General features: G+C 48.8%; 1 protein-coding gene across 1 annotated transcript in view; it reads right to left on the bottom strand.

Moving 5' to 3' along the window:
- The window catches only part of ZDHHC17 (zinc finger DHHC-type palmitoyltransferase 17), a 122,687-nt gene extending 114,716 nt beyond the window's left edge, over positions 1 to 7,971 (bottom strand). Inside the window, exon 1 of the mRNA XM_029078952.2 lies at positions 7,843 to 7,971. Within this exon, the coding sequence (XP_028934785.1) occupies positions 7,843 to 7,935 (93 nt within the window). The 5' untranslated portion in view covers positions 7,936 to 7,971. The remainder of the gene's footprint in view (positions 1 to 7,842) is intronic.
- Positions 7,972 to 18,895: the final 10,924 nt, after the last annotated feature.

Here is an 18,895-nt window from a genome sequence, read left to right as displayed (position 1 = left end):
AAGGTCACACAGCAGGCAAATGGCCGGGCCGGGATTAGAACCGAGGTCCTCTCACTGCCAGATCCATGCTTATTCCCTAGGCCATGCTGCTTCCCTTTCCTTTCAGGGAACACAGATGGCAGGAGCCACACTGTGGAATCCCGGCACGCCTCTGGCAAAGGGCTCTTGGGGGTCTTCCCGCAAGGCAGCAGTCAGGGTTCGGAGGAACATGAGAATCCAAGTGCGCAGAACAGGCTTCCCGGCCTGGCTCCCGAGGGCTTCACTGGACGCTCTGGTGGTTCCACGATGGTTCTATGGCCGTGTCCTCGCCGACACCACCTTCCCTCCTTTTCCTGCCTCTCCTCTACCTGCTCTTCTCTCCTGACCCAGTCTGGGTGCCATTTATTCATCTCCTTGGAAGCTCTTAGTGAGCCCAGCAAGTATTTATTGAGCATCTCCTGGGTGTGCAACACTCTAGTGGGCTCTTGAGAGAGTAAATCAACCAGTGGTATTTACTGAGCAGCTACATGTGCTAAGCGATTGGGAGAGTACCACAGAACAGAATTAGCAGGCGTGTTCCTGACCCATTCCAAGCTTAGGGTCTAGAGTACAGCATGTCAGAGACGCAGTCCCTGCCCTCAAGGAACTCCAACTCCCAGCTGTACCTCCATCCTGTCTATCTCACTGCCAACCCTTTACCCGCAACCTCCCGCTGGCCTGGACCTCCCTCCCCCTTCATCCTTGACAGTCTTCCTCCAAGAGGCCTCCCCAAGCTAAGCCCTCTGTGCGCTCCTTCAGCACTCATCCTGGCCCCATGGCACTTACGTACAAATCCCAATGCTCTCTTTCCCCCATTTATAATTTATTTCCAAGTCTCCCCATCTAGGCTGTAAACTCCTTGGGGACAGGGATTCTGTCTCCAAACTCTACTGTACTATAATCTCCCAAACACTCAGTACAGTGCTTGGCAATAGTAAGCGCTTAACAAATACCATTATTATTATACAGTAAGCGCTCGGTAAATGCCATCGATCGATATCTTCCCCCTAAAACCGCAATCTTCTATTCCCTCCTCTAACACCTTAATCCTACTCTAACCCTGAGTCAGCTGACAGCATTTTCAGAAAATAGTCTGTACTAGCATGATGAAAATTTCAGCACTCTGATGAAATTCCAAGAATTGTCAAGTGCCGTTGCTTTACCTTAAAAACACCAGAGACAACATTTTAATTGTCTCTACAATTAATTGATTCTGACGATAATTTTACAGGACGAAGAATGACTGTAAATATACTCCTGTGAATGCTAACTTAAACAAAAGGTTTACGACATGGACTTGTAAGATTCTCAATTTATAGTGAATTTACCCTGTAATTAGCGGTCCTTCACTAGGATGTGTAGGAAGTACTTAAAGGTCTCCTCCCTCTAGGCTGTCAACTGGTGGGCAGGGAATGTGTCTCCCAACTGAAGTTTTGTACTCTCTCAAGCGTTCAGTACAGTGCTCTGCACATCTGCCCAATAAATACAATTGACTGTTTATTGGATGCTCCCAGGTACTTAGTACAGGGCACTCTTGATTGGATATTATTACTTCCACTAGTACTAGAGAGCAAAAGTTCACTGCATTACCTACAGTGCCTTACTTGGCAACTTATCCTGAACTTATTTCCAATTGAAGTTGTCAAACAAGTAGGCAATTTCACCACCAAACCTATTTATTTTTTTCCTATTTTCAATTAAACATTTTCCACGTAATGAGGGGGCGATGTGGTGTTCTAAATTTACAGTGCTTTTTAAAAGTAAAAATCAGACTAACACTGGCACTAACAGATGAAAAGCAAATAGTAAGACAAGAAAACAAATAATAATAACAGTAGTTTTTGTTCAGAGCTTATTTTATGCCAAGTATGGTAACGGGCACTGGGACATACACAAGACGTGTGACATGGCTGTCTGATCTAATTATCGCATATCTACCCCACGCTCTGTAGTTTGGCTCAGAGTAAAGACTTAAATACTAGAATTATTTATTATTAGGTCAGACACATCCTTGTCCCTCATGGAGCTCAGAGTGTAAGTAGAAGTCTAAGAAGGAGGGAGAATGTAATCCCCATTTTGCAGATGAGGAAGCTGAGGCACAAAGAAGTCAAGTGACTTTCCCTAGAGCACACAGTACGCAAGTGGCAGAGCAGGGTTTATAATTCAGGCCCTCTGACTCCCAAATATGGGCTCTTCCCACTAAGTCTTGCTGCTTCTCATGCTGCTAAAGCAATTATACTCATCAAGAAAGATGACCAAACAAGAATAGTACCTTAAAAATAAGTACATGTGAAACGGGGGAGAGGGGAGATCCAGCCTGGAGAAATCTATACTCTAGTAAACTCTACAGTTTTGTGGATAATCAACTTCAAGAAACTCCAAACCAGGAGTTCAATAAGGGGAAAGGTGATATTTTCTCAAAATAAACTTTTTAGGAACCAAAGTAGGTGTGCTGATCTATCAGCTCTCTTCGCCTGTTACTCCCCAGAAAAATCTCTTCGGTCTTTCCCAGAAAAATCAATCAATGGAATTTATTAAGTGCTTATTGGGTGCAGAGCACTGTACTAAGCGCTTGGGAGAGTACAATCAGACGTGATAGGATAGAGGGGAAACATTAAAATAAATTATGGACAGGGACATAAATGTTGTGGGGCTGAGGGTGGGGTGAATATTATGTGCTTAAAGGGTACATATCCAAGTGCTTAGGCAATGAAGAAGGGAGAGGGAACGGGAACTGCGAGCTTGGTCACGAAAGGCCTCTTGGAGGAGATGTGATTTTAATAAGGCTTTGAAGGTGGAGGGAGTGTTGGTGGGTCATACAGACAGGGGGAGGGAGTTCCAGGCTGAAAGGAGGACGTGGGCAGGGGGTAGAGTTAGATGAGATCGAGGTTACAGGGAGTGGGCTGCCATTACAGGAATGAAATGAGTGGGATGGGTTGTAGTAGAAAATTAGTGAGGTACGGGAGAAGGGGGCGAGCCGATGGGAGGGCTATAAAGCCAGTGGGAAGGAGTGATATGTCTGGTGTGAACTGCAGACTAATCTACGTATTAAACCAACTCTGTCATACTGTGCTCTCCCAAGCGGGTAGTACAGTGTAGTACAGAGTGCTCAATAAATACAATTGATTGATGTGGAGGTGGCTGGGCAACCACTGGAGGTTTCTGAGGTGCCTCATTCATGCTGTTCCCCTGGCTGTGTTTCTCACTTCTCCCTTTTCTGACAGACCACAGCTCTCCCCGTGTTAAAATCCCACCTCCTCCCAACCAGCTCTGTTCAAAAAATTCTCCAATAACCCAAGCAGCATCCCCTCCCCAGCCACCTCTAGCACATCTGTAATTATCGATTGCCATCCCAGCACTTGTGGATATGATTATTCAATTGTTCATTATTCTACTCACAAATACTTCTCTCTGCCTCGCCCATAAAAAGGCACGTTCTCTGTGGGAGGAAACATGTCTCTTCATTCTGCTGTACAGAAACTCTGTAGGGTTTCTCTCAATCAGTTCTCCCATTCCTAACTTACCTCACTGGTCGTCTACTATATATAACCCAGGCCACACACTTTGCTCCTCTAATGCCACCCGACTCACTGTACCTCAGTCTCATCGATCTTGCTACTGAAATCTTTCCCACATCCTCCCTCTGGCCTGGAAATTCCCTCCTCCTTCACTCTTCCCACCTTCAAAGCCCTCTTAAATAACACATCTCCTCCAAGAAACTCTCCCTAAGCCCTCGTTTCCCCAATCTGCCCTCCCCCTGCATCGCCTGGCTCCCCCACTTGTCTGGCGTGTGACCTCGGGTGAGTCACTTCACTTTCGTACCTCACCTCTCAAATGGGGATTAAGACTGTGAGTCCCATGTGGAACAGGGACTGTGTCCCACCTGATGATTCTCTATCTACCCAGTGCTTAGAACAGTGTTTGACACATAGGAAGTGCTTAACAAATACCATCATCATTATTCTGTCACCTCCGCTTTTGGTTGGGCAGCCGTTTAAACCCTGTGACACTCACCCCAGCCCCAAATCACTTACATACAGATCCTTACATCCCGTTTCCCCGGTCCGTAATTTATTTTAAAGTCCGTTTCCCCCCATGGACTGTAAACTCCTTATGGGCAGGGACTCTGTCTTGCGGGCAGGGTACACGGCTACCAACTCTGCTGTACTGAACTCTCCCAGGCGCTTAGTACTGTGCTGTGCATGCAGTAAGAGCTCAATAAATGAGATGGTTGGTGGGCCTTTCAAGTTCACACAGACCAAGGAGGGAAACCAACCACCAGACAGGCTTGAGGCAGCAGGGTTTCTGGGCTCTCTGCATCTTCTCCACTGCCAGTTCCAAGAGGAGCACCGCGTTTCGGTGACAGCAACCGGCCTCAGTAGAGTCAGATCTCGCTATGGGTAAAGCCAAATCCAGACCCCAAAGATCCGCCGCCCAGCCCGGCTAGAGGGAGGGCTGAAAGTGGCCCAGACAGCAAGCGACCCCCTAGTTCATATCTTACACAGTGAACTAAACCTCTACTGCATAATATGCATCAGCGCTTAGCACAGAGCTTGGCACATCATAAGCGCGTAACAAATACTGTCATTATTATTATTATTATTTGCTCTCTATTGGCTTCTCAGAGCTATTTCAGGTATTGACAAGCAGATTAAAAAAACCGATCTGCTGGGGATCTTGTTAACCTTAGCCGTTTCCCCTTCCTTCCTAAGTTGCCTTGGTGCAATTAAGACCAATAAAAGTGTTCCCGCTAACAGTCCCCAGATTCACACTCCTGGATGTGAGAGGCAGTTTGTCCTCTACTAAAAAATCCCACTGAGGACCCTCCAACCCCAGGTCTGATGATACAATCTTTGTGTTTGTTATTCCTGAGTTAAAATAATGCGGCTGGACAACGCTGCCAAACTTATCAGTGGTGCTTACTGAGCGTTTAGCGGGTGCACAGCACTGTCCTAAGTGCTTAGGAGAGATACAATACAACAGGGTTGGTAGACACATTCCCTGCCCACAAAGAGCTAATTCTCTCTACCATTTGTGTTAAAACCCACTGGAGAACCTTGAAAAGGACATTCTCTTTAATCTAATTATCAAAAGTAGAAAGAAGATGACCCACCACAGCACTGACATCACGATATTACTTTAGACATTCAGGGGATTTTACTGGTGTCTCCACACCTAGGGAACAAAGAGCCAGTAGCCACATACTGGCCATTTAATTTAAATATTTATGGAATACACTAGGCATTACAAATATGATTATAAGAATAGCCTTTGCAACTAGACTTGGATCAGAGACATATTCAAAATGCTTTCTATGAAGCAATCTGAGACACAGTGTGGCCTAGTAGAAAGACCATGGGCCCAAGACTCAGGCCCTGGATTTTAATCCAAGCTCCGCCACCCATCTGCTGTGTGACCTTGGACAAGTCACAGCACTTATCTGGGCCTCAGTTTCTTCAACTGTAAAATGGGGATTCAATATCTGCTCTCTGTCCTAGACTGTGAGCCTCACGTGGGATCTGATTATCTTGTATCTACCCCAGCGCTGAATACAGTCTACACTTAAGTACCCAAATTATTATTAATTATTACTTCAATCACCCACCTTCAGTTGGAAGCCCACTTTGGCTGCCCCATAGAGCACGAAGCACTTAGCTACCACTTAAAAACAAGGTAAATCAAACCTTTTTTATATATTTGCTAAGTGCTTCCTGAGTCCCAAACATGGTACTAAGTGCTGGGACAGATACAAGGGTGGACTGGCCCACGTGGGGCTCACAGTCTTAATCTCCATTTTACAGATGAGGTAACTGAGGCCCAGGGAAGTGAGGTGAGTCGTTGAAGGACACACAGCACACAGAGAGGCAGCGTGGTTTAGTAGAGAGTCCTGGCTTGAGAGTCCTAGGACGTGGGTTCTAATCCCGGCTCCGCCACCTGTCCGCCGGGTGCCCTTGGGCACGTCGCTTCCCTACTCTGTGCCCTCATCTGTAAAATAGGGTTTAAAAGTTTGCGTTTGGAAGCAGCGTGGCTCAGCGGAAAGAGCACGGGCTTTGGAGTCAGAGGTCATGGGTTCGAATCCCGACTCGGCCACTTGTCAGCTGTGTGACTGTGGGCAAGTCACTTAACTTCTCGGTGCCTCAGTTCCCTCATCTGTAAAATGGGGATGAAGACTGTGAGCCCCACGTGGGACAACCTGATTCCCCTGTGTCTACCCCAGCGCTTAGAACAGTGCTCGGCACATAGTAAGCACTTAAATACCAACGTTAGTATTATTATTATTAAAAGTGTGAGCCCCACGGGGGACAACCTGATTGCCCTGTGTTCACCGCAGCACTGAAGAAGCGCACTTAGCACGTAGTCAGCGCTTAATAGATTCTGTTGCCGAATCGTTCACTCCAAGCGCTTAGTAAGCGCTCAGTAAATGCTACTGAATGAACAAACAAATACCACCCTTATTATTGTTATTATTACTGAGTGGTGGGGGCGAGACGACACAGCCGCTCCTTCCGACTCCCAGGTTCGTGCTCTACCCGCTGGGCCAGGTTGCCTCTCCTCTTTAATATTTCTACTGCGCTGTAAAAGAAAATTGCTTAACGGGACAACAAGTTCCACTCAACAACCGCGGAGAGCTCCGGGGCCTAGTGAGGATGACCAATATCGAGGGGGGTTGCTTTTAGCCCTGACTCTCGGTCAAAGCGACTTGTAGAGCTCTGCCTCCCGCACCGGGGAGGCGGATTCATCCCTTCAATTGTATTTACTGAGCGCTTACTATGGGCAGAGCACTGGCCTAAGCGCTTGGAACGGACAAAGCGGCAACAGGGACAGTCCCTGCCCACTGATGGGCTTACCGTCTAATCAGGGGAGACAGACAAAATCAATAGCAATAAATAGGATCGGGGGATGGACAGCTCATTAAAACAACAATAAATAGAATCAAGGTGATGTGCATCTCATTAACAAAATAAATAGGGTAATGAAAATAGAGAGAGTTGAGCGGACGAGTACAGTGCGGAGGGGAGGGGGGAAGGAGCAGAGGGAAAGGGGGGGAAAGAGGGCTTAGCTGAGGGGAGGTGAAGGAGGGGTAGAGGGGGAGCAGAGGGAAAAGGGGGAGCTCAGGAGGATGGGGACGACCCAGGGGTAACCTTGAGAAGGGGTCGCCCCCGGGCTCCTTGTGCGGGGAGGACCACGGCCGCTCCGGGACAAAGCCTGGGCCCAAAGGCTCCCTCCAAGGAGGGGGTGGGGGTCGCTCAAAGGAGCCCGGAGCGTCTCCCCCGAGCGAGAGGCCTAAGCGGTCGGCCCCAAGGACCCCGCCCGGGAATGGAAACAAACGAGCCGTGGGGGCAACGAGGAGGAGCAGGAGGAAGAAGAGGAGGAGGAGGAGGAGGAGAAGGAGGAGGAGGAAAAGGAGGAGGAGGAGGAGGAGGAGGAGGAGGAGGAGGAGGAGGAGGAGGAGAGGCCCCGCCCGCAGCCGCCGCCGCCGGGCAGCCACGGGCCGGAGGCCGGAGTCCGGCCCCCGGGAGGGAGCTGGCTGGCGAAGGGCAGGGCCCGTGCTCGCTCGGTCCCGGGCACAGCGGCCCGCACCCGAGGAGGGCTCGGCCGGGGCCGCCCTGCCGTCGGTTCCCGGGCCGGGGCTCCCGCTCCCCAGCGGCCCGGCGGGAGGTCCCGGTTACCGAGGGGCCCGGACAGGACCGGACAGGGCCCCCGGCCCGCTGTCCCCTCCCCCGCGCCCGGGCCTCGCCCCCCGCGGGAAGGGAGGCGGGAGGCGGGAGGCGGAAGGCGAGGAGCGTGGCGGGGGGACGGGGGACGGGGGGGGGGGAGCCTCACCTCGGGGTGCAGAATGGGGACGCAGCCCGCTTCTTTCTCGTACTCATCCAGGCCGTCCGCCATCTTGGTGTTAAATCCCTCCCCGCGCGGCATGCCGGGAGACAACGCTCCACGCTCGGCCCAGCGAGGTCGGGGGCCGCGGGGGAGGGGGGGGGCGCGTCTCTCTGCCCGCCGGCCGGCGCGCGCGCGTTTGCGTGCGCGAGCCCGGACCCTGGGGCCCGTTAGAGCGGGCGCGAGGGCGGGGGGGTGGCGCGCGAGGCCGAGGGAGCGCGAGGGGCCCGAGGGGGCGGGCGCGAGGCCGAGGGAGCGCGAGCGGGCCCCGCCCCCGGGGTGGGGGCTGGCGCGCGGCGGGGCGCGCGGGCTGGGCGGTGGGGGCCGTTGCGGAGGGCGGCAGCCCGGCCCTCCCTCCCTCCCTCCCTCCCTCGGCCTCATTCATTCAGTCGTATTTATTGAGCGCTTACGATGTGCAGAGCACTGGACTAAGCGCTTCGAGTGTACAGATCGGTAACAGAGACAGTCCCTGCCCTTTGACGGGCTTCCAGTCTAGTCGGGGAAGACAGACAAAAGCAATAGTAATAAATCGAGTCAAGGGGAAGAACATCTCATTAAAACAATAGCAAATAAATTGAATCAAGGTGCTGTACATCTCATTAATAATAACAATGTTGGTATTTGTTAAGCGCTTACTATGTGCAGGGCACTGTTCTAAGCGCTGGGGGAGAGAGAGGGGAATCAGGTTGTCCCACGTGGGGCTCACAGTCTTCATCCCCCTTTTACAGATGAGGGAACTGAGGCACAGAGAAGTGAAGTGGCTTGCCCACAGTCACACAGCTGACAAGTGGCAGAGCCGGGAGTCGAACTCATGACCTCTGACTCCGAAGCCCAGGCTCTTTCCACTGAGCCACGCTGCTTCTCATTAACACAATAAATAGAGTAAGGAAGATATATCCAGCCTCCTCACTCGCTCCCTTTATTCGCCCCCGTGGCGCTCACGTACACATCTGTAATCCCGATTCCCCCGTGTCTACCCCAGCGCTCAGAACAGTGCTCGGCACATAGTAAGCGCTTAACAAATACCACCATTATTATTATTATTATTATTAATCATGGACGTTATGGTCCCTCTCCCCCTCTAATGATCATGTCGGTATTTGTTAAGCGCTTAGTATGTGCAGAGCACTGTTCTAAGCGCTGGGGGAGATACAGGCTCATCAGGTTGTCCCACATGGGGCTCACAGATAATCCCCATTTTACAGATGAGGGAACTGAGAGAAGTGAGGGAACTTAGAGAAACAGTGTGGCTCGGTGGAAAGAGCACAGGCTTGGGAGTCAGAGGTCATGGGTTCGAATCCCTATTCTGCCACTTGTCAGCTGTGTGACTGTGGGCAAGTCACTTAACTTCTCTGTGCCTCAGTTACCTCATCTGTAAAATGGGGATTAAGACTGTGAGCCCCACGTGGGACAACCTGATCCCCCTGTATCTACCCCAGCGCTTAGAACAGTGCTCTGCACATAGAAAGCGCTTAACAAATACCAACCTTAACTGAGGCACAGAGAATGTACAAATCTGTTACCGATTTGTCCATTCCAAGCGCTTAGTGCAGTGCTCGGCACAGAGTAAGCGCTCAATAAATACTATTGAATGAATGAATGAATGAGAAGTGAAGTGACTTGCCCAAGGTCACACAGCTGACAAGTGCAGCGTGGCTCAGTGGAAAGACCACGGGCGTGGGAGTCAGCGGTCATGGGTTCGAATTCCGACTCCACCACTTGTCAGCTGGGTGACTGTGGGCAAGTCACTTAACTTCTCTGTGCCTCAGTTCCCTCATCTGTAAAATGGGGATTAAAACTGCAAGCGCCACGTGGGACAACCTGATCACCCTATATCTCCCCCAGCACTTAGAACAGTACTCTGCACATAGTAAGCGCTTAACAAATACCAACATTATTGGCAGAACCGGGATTCAAACCCATGACCTCTGACTCCCAAGACCGGGCTTTTGCCACTGAGCCATGCTGCTTCTCTAGACTGTAAACTGACTGTGGACGGGGAGCGTGTCTGTTGACTGTTGTGCTGTCCTCTCCCAAGTGCTCAGTACAGGCTTAGGAGTCAGAGGTCATGGGTTCGAATCCCGGCCCCACCACCTGTCAGCTGTGTGACTTTGGGTAAGTCACTTCACTTCTCGGTGCCTCAGTTACCTCATCTGTAAAATGCGTATTAACTGTGAGCCCCACTTGGGCAACCTGATTACCCTGTATCTCCCCCAGCGCTTAGAGCAGTGCTCCGCACATAGTAAGCGCTTAACAAATACCAACATTTTTATTATTATTACAGTGCTCTGCACACAGTGAGTGCTCAATAAGCACGATTGAACCAATGAAGCCCAGCGAGACTGTGAGCCCGCTGTGGGCGGGGATTGTCTCTCTCTTCTTCAGTTGTCCTCTCCTAAACTGCTTAGAGAAGCAGCGTGACTCAGTGGCAAAAGCCCGGGCTTAGGCGTCAGAGGTCATGGGTTCGAATGCCGGCTCTGCCACTTGTCAGCTGTGTGACTGTGGGCAAGTCACTTCACTTCTCTGGGCCTCAGTTACCTCATCTGTAGAATGGGGATGAAGACTGTGAGCCCCACGTGGCTCACCTGACAACCTGATTACCCTGTATCTACCCCAGCGCTTAGAACAGTACTCTGCACATAGTAAGCACTTAACAAATACCAACATCATTATTATTAGGACAGTGCACACGAAGCAGTGTGACTCAGTGGAAAGAGCCCGGGCTCGGGAGTCAGAGGTTGTGGGTTCTAATCCCGACTCCGCCGCTTCTCTGCTGTGTGACTTTGGGCAAGTCACTTCACTTCTCTGGGCCTCAGTTCCCTCATCTGGAAAATGGGGCTGAAGACTGTGAGCCCCACGTGGGACAACCTGATCGCCTTGTATCCCTTCCAGCACTTAGAACCGTACTTTGCATAAAATAAGCACTTAACAAATGCCATCATTAAGTACGATTGAACCAATGGAGCCCGGAGCCCAGCGAGACTGTGAGCCCGTTGTGGGCAGGGATTGTCTCTCTGTCACTGAATTGTACCTTCCCAGGTGCTTACTACAGTGCTCTGCACACACTAAGCGTCCCATCCCCACAGCACTGTACCCGTCCGCTCAACTGTATATATTTTCGTTACCCTATTTATTTTGTTAATGAATTGTACATCGCCTTGATTCTATTTAGTTGCCATTGTTTTTATGAGATGTTCTTCCCCTTGACGCTGTTTAGTGCCATTGTTCTTGTCTGTCCGTCTCCCCCGATTAGACTGTAAGCCCGTCAAACGGCAGGGACTGTCTCTATCTGTTGCCGACTTGTTCATCCCAAGCGCTTAGTACAGTGCTCTGCACATAGTAAGCGCTCAATAAATACTATTGAATGAATGAATGAATGAATAAATACGACTGAATGAAGTCGTGGCAGCGTGGGAAGCGGGGTCGGGGGAGGATGGTGGCAGTGTCCTGCGGAGGCCCGGCGGGACGCTGCGGACGGCTTCCCCGGGGAGGGCCCGGCCCTGGCGGGAGATGAGCTTCCCACTCTCTCTGACCGCAGAACCACCTTATCGAGGCCGGACGAGGCCTCCCGGGCCCTTTAGACTGGAAGCTCGTTGTGGGCAGGGAATGTGTCTCTTTATTGTTATATTGGACTCTCCCAAGCGCTTAGTACAATGCTCTGCCCACAGTGAGTGTTCAATAAAAACAATTGAATGAATTGAACACAAGTCCTGGTGGCGACCCAAGAGAGAGAAGGGGCAGGCGCTTTGACCTATGCCGGAGAAAGAAGACTCTGATCCCCCTCCACCAGCCGACTCCTCCATCATCACACCAGCCAGAGGGGCGACTTGGGGTCCCAGGGGAGAAGCCCCCAAGATGGGGCACCCTGCCCCTCAGTCCAGAGGGCCAGATCCTCCCTTGGACAAACCAGAGAAGACCTCAATCAGGAAACCCATGGGGACCGACAGTGTCACACATTGAGCTTCTTAGTCACCAATCCAAACCATCATAAGTATTATTTGTTGAGCACCCAGTAGGTGTAAACCAGTAAGAGTAAACGAGAAGCTCTCCACCCTGGAGGACGGCTACTATTAGAGGGAAGGTCCTCGAGATCGGGAATCGGCTTTTTTTGTCATATGCTCCCAAGGTCTAGGACTAAAAGTGCTTCGCACATAGTAAACACTTAAATATCATCGTTATTATTATTATTATTCTTTGGTTCAAAGATGCTGCTGAAGAGAATGTATATACCCCGTGCTTTTGAGAAATATACAAACACTTGCCCACTCTGACCATGAAATTTACAATGGTGCACCCTGGCTATTCAAGTGAGTGTTCCTCAAAATAGGGATAGAGGAGGAGGGAAAAAAAGGATGTCCTAAAGCTGGGAAGACACGCGCTCCTGTTATTTTGGCAGGCCTGGAGACTGTAGTATGCTCCTTGTGGGCAGGGATTGCCTCTACCAACTCTGTTGTACTTTCCCAATCAATCAATGATATGTATTGAGCCTTTATGTGCAGAATACTGTACTAAGCGCTTGGGAGAGTACAGTGCAACAGCGCAGACATGATTCCTGCCCCAGTGAATTTACAATCGAAGGCGATAAAATAGGAAACTATTTGCTAAGCGCTGGGGTAGATGCGAGATAGGTTGGACCCAGCCCCGCTGTTCCCTCATCTGTTTGCTAAGTCTACTCAGGAGGGCTTTGTTATGTTTGCAGGTGGCTGAGTAGAGGGGGCGGGAGACTTTGTTATACCTTGTGGATACTGGTAGAAAAGCAAAAGAAAAGGGAACCTAAAGAACACTGATCAGTGCTCTGAACTCGAGGGGATGCTCCGTAAATACCGATGACTTTCTGATAGATGAATGCTTTTGGAGCTATAGAGAATTCAGGGAGATAAAGCAGGAGTAAACCATGGCCTCAAAACAGTCCAAGGGTTGGTTGTAGATGGGTGTGCCCGGCTACTCAAAGCCCTGCCCCCAAAATATGGTTGAATGCTGTCCTGATCCCTCTCGTTCACCAGAAGGAGCAAACGTCTTGTGAATATTGCACCACCACCCCCATCTTCAAAACCTAAAAATCACATCTCCTGGCTTCAGTCAATAATCAATGGCATTTATTGAATCTTTACCGTGTGCTGAGCATTGTACTAAGCACTCGGGAGAATACAACACAATGGAGTTGGTTAACACGTCCCCTGCCCACAAGGAGCTTATAAGCCTCACTGACACTGTACTCTCCTGGTTCTCCTATCGCTCTGATGGTTCCTCACTCTCTTGTGGGCTTCTCCTCTGCCTCCCACCCTCTGACAGTGGGAGGTCCCTCCAGGCTCAGTCCTGGGTCTCCTATTCTCCAATTCCATGCACTTCCTTGGAGAACTCATTTGCTCTCCTGGCTTCAACTATCATCTTTAGGCAGATGATTACTAAATTTACCTCTCCAGCCCTGACATCTCTCTTCTGCAGTCTCCCGTGTCCTCCTGCCTTCAGGGCATCCCTCCCAGGATGTGCTGCTGACACCTCAAATGAAACGTGTCCCAAACAGAACTCCTTATCTTCTCACCCAAACCCTGTCCTCCCCCATCTTACCCATCACTCTAGACAATACCGTTATCCTCCCTACCTCATAAGCCCGTAGCCTTGCTGTCGTCCTCAACTCATCTCCCTCATACAACCCACGTATCCAATCGGTCTCCAAATCCTGTCAATAATAGCTCCACCTCATAGCTCAAATCTCCATCCAAACTGCTACTACGCTGTTCTAAGCACGTATCCCATCCCACCTTGACCTCTGCATCAGCCTTCTCGCTGACCTTCCCGCCTCCTGTCTTTCCTCATTCCAGGCCACATTCTACTACGCAGATCATTTTTCTAAAAAACAGCTCAGACCACATCTCCCCACTCCTCAAGAAACTCCAGCGGTTGCCCCTCCACCTCTGCATCAAACAGAAACTCTTTGCCAACGGCTTTAAAGAGCCCAGTCAGCTCAGCCCATCCTAATTTACCTCGCTGATCTCCTTCAGCCCTGCCTGCACACTTTGCTCCTCTAGCAGCAACTTGCTCATTGTGCCCCTCTCTCGTCTATCTTGCCGCTGCCCTTTTTCCTCCCTCTGGCCTCCCTTCCCTCTCCAAATAAGCCAGACCACTACTCTCCCCTCCTTCAAAGCCTTATTACAGTCACATCTCCTCCAAGAGGCCTTCCCTGACTAAGCCCTCATTTCCACTACCTGCCCAAGAATGTGAGAACATTTTTTTAAAATAATAATGGCATTTGCTAAGCACTGTACTAAGTACTGAGGTAGATAGACTAAAAGCAGATGGTACACAGGCCCTGTCCCCCGCGGGGCTTGCAGTCTAAGAGGGAGACAGTTTTTCCCCATTTTTACAGATGAGGATATTAACTCCCAGAGACAATTAAGTGACTTGCCCAAAGTCACATGGCAGGAGGAATCAGGATTAGGACCCAGGTCTCCTGGTTCTCAGGCACCTTCTTTTCCAGCAATAGCCTATGTATTTCCCCCCTTATTCTTTGTCACGGATCGACTTCCAGCTTTCGATTTTAAAAGGAAAATTTCTCAAAACAGATGACAGGGCAACATATTCCTTAAAGCAAAATACAGGGCAACATTTTCCTTAAAGCAAAATTCTAGCGTTCATTGTACTATATAATCTTGTTTTCCCCTTGTTCGATTGTCAGCGGATAACAGGGAGCTTTGAATCACCCCTCCCTCTCTCCCTGGCCCAGCATCCCTTCATAATCCAGAATAGGTTCTTGCTTTACAATTCAGGCTCTGTTTCCTCTGGCTAAAAAACACCTGTTCTATCAACCTTTACTCATTTCCTACTTCTCTTAGGAGTCCTCTCTGAGATCTCCATGCTTCCCATAAATCACGGAGGCCAGGAATGAAAGTGGACGCCATCTCGGTGGATGGAAGGCATGACTCCTACTTCCTGCTCCACGCCATAAAATCTCAGCTCCCTAGAAGAATACATTTTCATTCTGTAACGATCACTGACATATTTTACTGTCGTATGAGAGAAAATGATATAGGGTGGACCCAATAGCGTACTTCATATCAAAGAGGAATTCAAATGTAATAACAGGGGGAAACACAGAAGTTAAGGATTTTCAAAAGACTTTTCAATCATTCTAAGCACAGTCATTTTGTTACCATTCCAAGCATTGCCTCTTTGTCCCATCTTCCAAAATTTGAAATATAATAACACTTTTCATGGCCAGGAGATACACTTCTTAAAAATCATCCAGATCTGAAAACAATACCTTAAATAACGTATCCCTAGAAATGATGAAATGATAAAAATTATGGTATTTGTAAAGGGCTTACTATGTGCCAAGCACTGAGCTGGTCACCGATAATTGGATCAGAAATTGAATGCTCTCTTGGAGCCAGACTATATTACGACTGGATCAATCGATCCACCGGTGGTATTTATTGAGCGCTTACTGTGCTCCGTACTAAGCACAATACAGTTGGTAGATAAGACTCCTGACCTCAAGGAGCAAATGCGTCCATCTGGAAATGAAATGGGGTCATCATCTCTCTGAGTCTGCCTCAGAGGGATTAAACATGGGAATTTATTGAGCCCTCACCATGTGCGGAGCAGTGCTTGGGAGATTACAACTCTGACAGGGTTGGCAGACATGTGCCCTGCTGCCCACAGTGAACTGATAGTCTAGAGGTGTCGGCTGAACTGGGCTGGGTTGAGCTCCTTACAGAAAACGGAGCACGCTGCCTGCCGGGCTCTAAAAGAGGTCTTGACCCACGTCAGCCAGACGAGGAGGGACGTGGCGGAGCCTACAGTTTTGCTCTCTTTTTCCTTACCGCAGGTCCTTGTTGAGATTCTGGAGAAAGAGGAGGAGGCAGAAACTGTGAGTAGCCCAGTGGGAAAGGGAGTGAGTGGTAATGTTAGGAGAAAGCAAAGATTGAGATGGAAGCAGCTGCCAAATCACCTTTGCAGAGCGATATCGGTGAGGCTGAGGAACAGTCTGAACTCATCTCCAGTTTTCTGTTTCTCTCTCTCCCCTCCCACCACCCTCCTTGCCGGTGAAGTGACAGCAATTCCATTAATATGCTACCAAAATGACCTGGAAATGTTGGATCTCCCTTAGGCCGTGAGCCCCCTGTAAGACATGGACTGTGCCCAACCTGATTAACTTCTTTCGACCCCAGTGCTTAGTACAGTGCCTAGCCCAGAGTAAGAGCTTAACAAATACTATAATAATAATAATGATAATAGCAATTATCTCAGAACTCTGTTCTTTCACATTCTCCCCAATTCCCATACCGACCATCTGCTGCCCCATATTATAAGAAAGCAAACTACTCAAAAACAAACAGAATTTTAATTTTAGCTTGCAAAGCATCATGAAAGAAAATTAGTATTCATGGGAAACAGTGGCTGCAAATTTCTATTTACATAATGTGATTAGATTCTCTATGTGTCAAAGAAGGTTATTCCTCCCTTTCCCTTGCTCCTCTGACCAGCCCCCCTCCCCCCCCCCCACGAAGGGAGGAGACGTTGATCTGAATTATTACTCCCAAACTGCAGGGGTAAGCAGAAGGAAGATCAGCCAATCAATTGATTATGTTTATTGAGTATTTACTGTGTGCAGACCGCTGTGCTAAATGGTCAGGAGAGTACAGTACAGGGTAGAAGGAAAAAAGCAGAAAAGGAAGAAAGACGCATTTAAATTTGAACCAAACCCTAGAGAGGTCATAGGACCTATAGGGACATATTAATGCGGAGAGATAGAGTCACAGAAACACAGAGAGGGACACAAAGACATAGACATCGGGAGAGCTTTGCTAGACTATGCTACATTACAGTCAGTCTTTGGTGGGAGCTGTGTGTTTCCAAACATCCAAACAGAGAAGCAGCGTGGCTTAGTGGAAAGAGCATGGATTTGGGAGTCAGAAGTCGTGAGTTCTAATCCCGACTCCGCCACTTGTCAGCTGTGTGACTTTGGGCAAGTCACTTCATTTCTCTGTGCCTCGGTTACCTCGTCTGTAAAATGAGGATTAAGACTGGGAGCCCCACGTGGGACAACCTGATTACCTTGTATCTACACCGGTGCTTAGAACAGTGCTTGGCACATAGTAAGAGCTTAACAAATAACATCATCATTATTATTATTATTATTATTATCCAGAGATCCTGTTGGAAATTGGCCAGGAAATCACAGCAGAGAGGAGGAACTACATTTCCTGGGAAGCGCAGGGGCCGACTCTCTCTAATAATAGTAGTTTTTGTTAAGTGCTAACTATGTACCAGGCACTCTGCTAAGCGCTGGATTGGATACAAGCAAATCGGGTTAGACAGTCCCTATCCCATGTGGGGCTCACAGTCTCAATCCCCATTTGACAGAAGAGGTCACTGAGGCACAGAGAAGTGAAATGACTTGCCCAAGATCACACAGCAAACAAGTGGTGGAGCCGGGATTAGAACCCCTACCTACCCCCTGGTACCTCAATAAGGGGTGATCATGGATGAAACCAAGTCCTCAGAGTTCTCAGGGTTGTAAGGGAGATACAGAGAGAGGAGAGGGCCTACTCAAAATCTTGGTCTTTTTACCCCTGGTGCTGGAGGGGTGAGATGCTTCACTGGTCCCACACAGTTAGAAGGCTCTATCATCTGATTAACTTGATGGGCTTCTGAAGTATGTGCAGAAAACTGTACTAAGTGCTTGGGAGAGGACAGTACAACAGAGTAGGTGTAAGTGATCTCTGCCGACAAGGGGTTTTAGTCTGTTAAGCATTTATAAGATGATACGTAGTCCCGGACAGACTATGTCCGGGACCCACATCGGGCTAATGGTCTATAGATAGTTATTAAGGTATTTAATAAGCACTTTCTAAGTACCAAACACTGTGCTGGGGGAGACAGAAAATAATCAGAACAGGCACACAGTTTCTGTCTTACAATGGGCTCACAATCGAAGATGAGGGAGAAAGGTATCGCACTTCATTTGAAGTAATGTATTTGGGGGATTCCCGGTTTAAATCTTAGTCTCTGTGGGTTTCAATCTGTATTTGATTTACCTTCTTGAATTCTTTTCAATTATATCTCTAATTAAAATATTATTTGTTAACAGACCTGTGGGGCCAAAGCTTTACGATTCTTTTTCCATTCTGGATTTTGGTCAGATTTCCCATCTTCATTATTATTTTTGAATGCTTGGTTTGGTGAAGAGCTCCTGTGACTCCTCATTCTAGGGGAGAAGCAGCGGGTCTCTAATTCATCATGGGCCTGGGAAGTGGAGGAACCAGGTTCTAATTCCAACTCTGCCACTTGTCTGCTCTGTGTGACCTTGGGCAAGTCACTTAACCTCCCTGAGCCTCTGTTACCTCAACTGTAAAATAATAGTAATAATAATAACTGTGATATTTGTTAAGTGCTTACTATGTGCCAGCCACTGTACTAAGTGCTGGGGTGGATATAAACAAATGGCCCTGTCCCACGTGGGGCAAATCTGTACAGTCTCAAACCCCACTGTACAGATGAGGTAACTGAGGCACAGAGAAGTGAAGCAACTTGCCCAAGGTCACACAGCAGACAGGTGGCAGAGCTCTGAGCCCTTTGTGGGACAGGGACTGTGCCCAATCCAATTATCTAGTTTCTACCCCAGTATTTAGTACAGTGCCTGGCACATTGTATGCATTGAGCAAATACCAGTTATTATTAGGAGTTTCAGCGAGGTGGTCGTTTCCTTTCAAAATATGTGAATTTTGCCAACTTCTTTCTGTTCCCTTCCTCTTCTTGGCTCTCCCAGGACTCCTGTCCTTCTTGAAAACTTCAGCTCTTTTAACAAGTATACTTTCCAACCCATACCCTTCCCTGATGGTCTATTATTAACATATCATTTAAAACTTCTCATCCTAGCTGACCTTTAAGCACCTTGGGACAGAGGTCAAGGGAACTGAGTTTGGTGGAGAGGGTGGTATTGAAGACTTGGACTTTTGCAGTACTTAGTCTGTGAGCTTCATGTGAGACAAGGACCGTG

This window comes from Ornithorhynchus anatinus, chromosome 14 (genome assembly GCF_004115215.2).
Source record: "Ornithorhynchus anatinus isolate Pmale09 chromosome 14, mOrnAna1.pri.v4, whole genome shotgun sequence".
Lineage (NCBI taxonomy): Eukaryota > Metazoa > Chordata > Mammalia > Monotremata > Ornithorhynchidae > Ornithorhynchus > Ornithorhynchus anatinus.
This window is presented reverse-complemented; position numbering and strand designations above follow the sequence as displayed.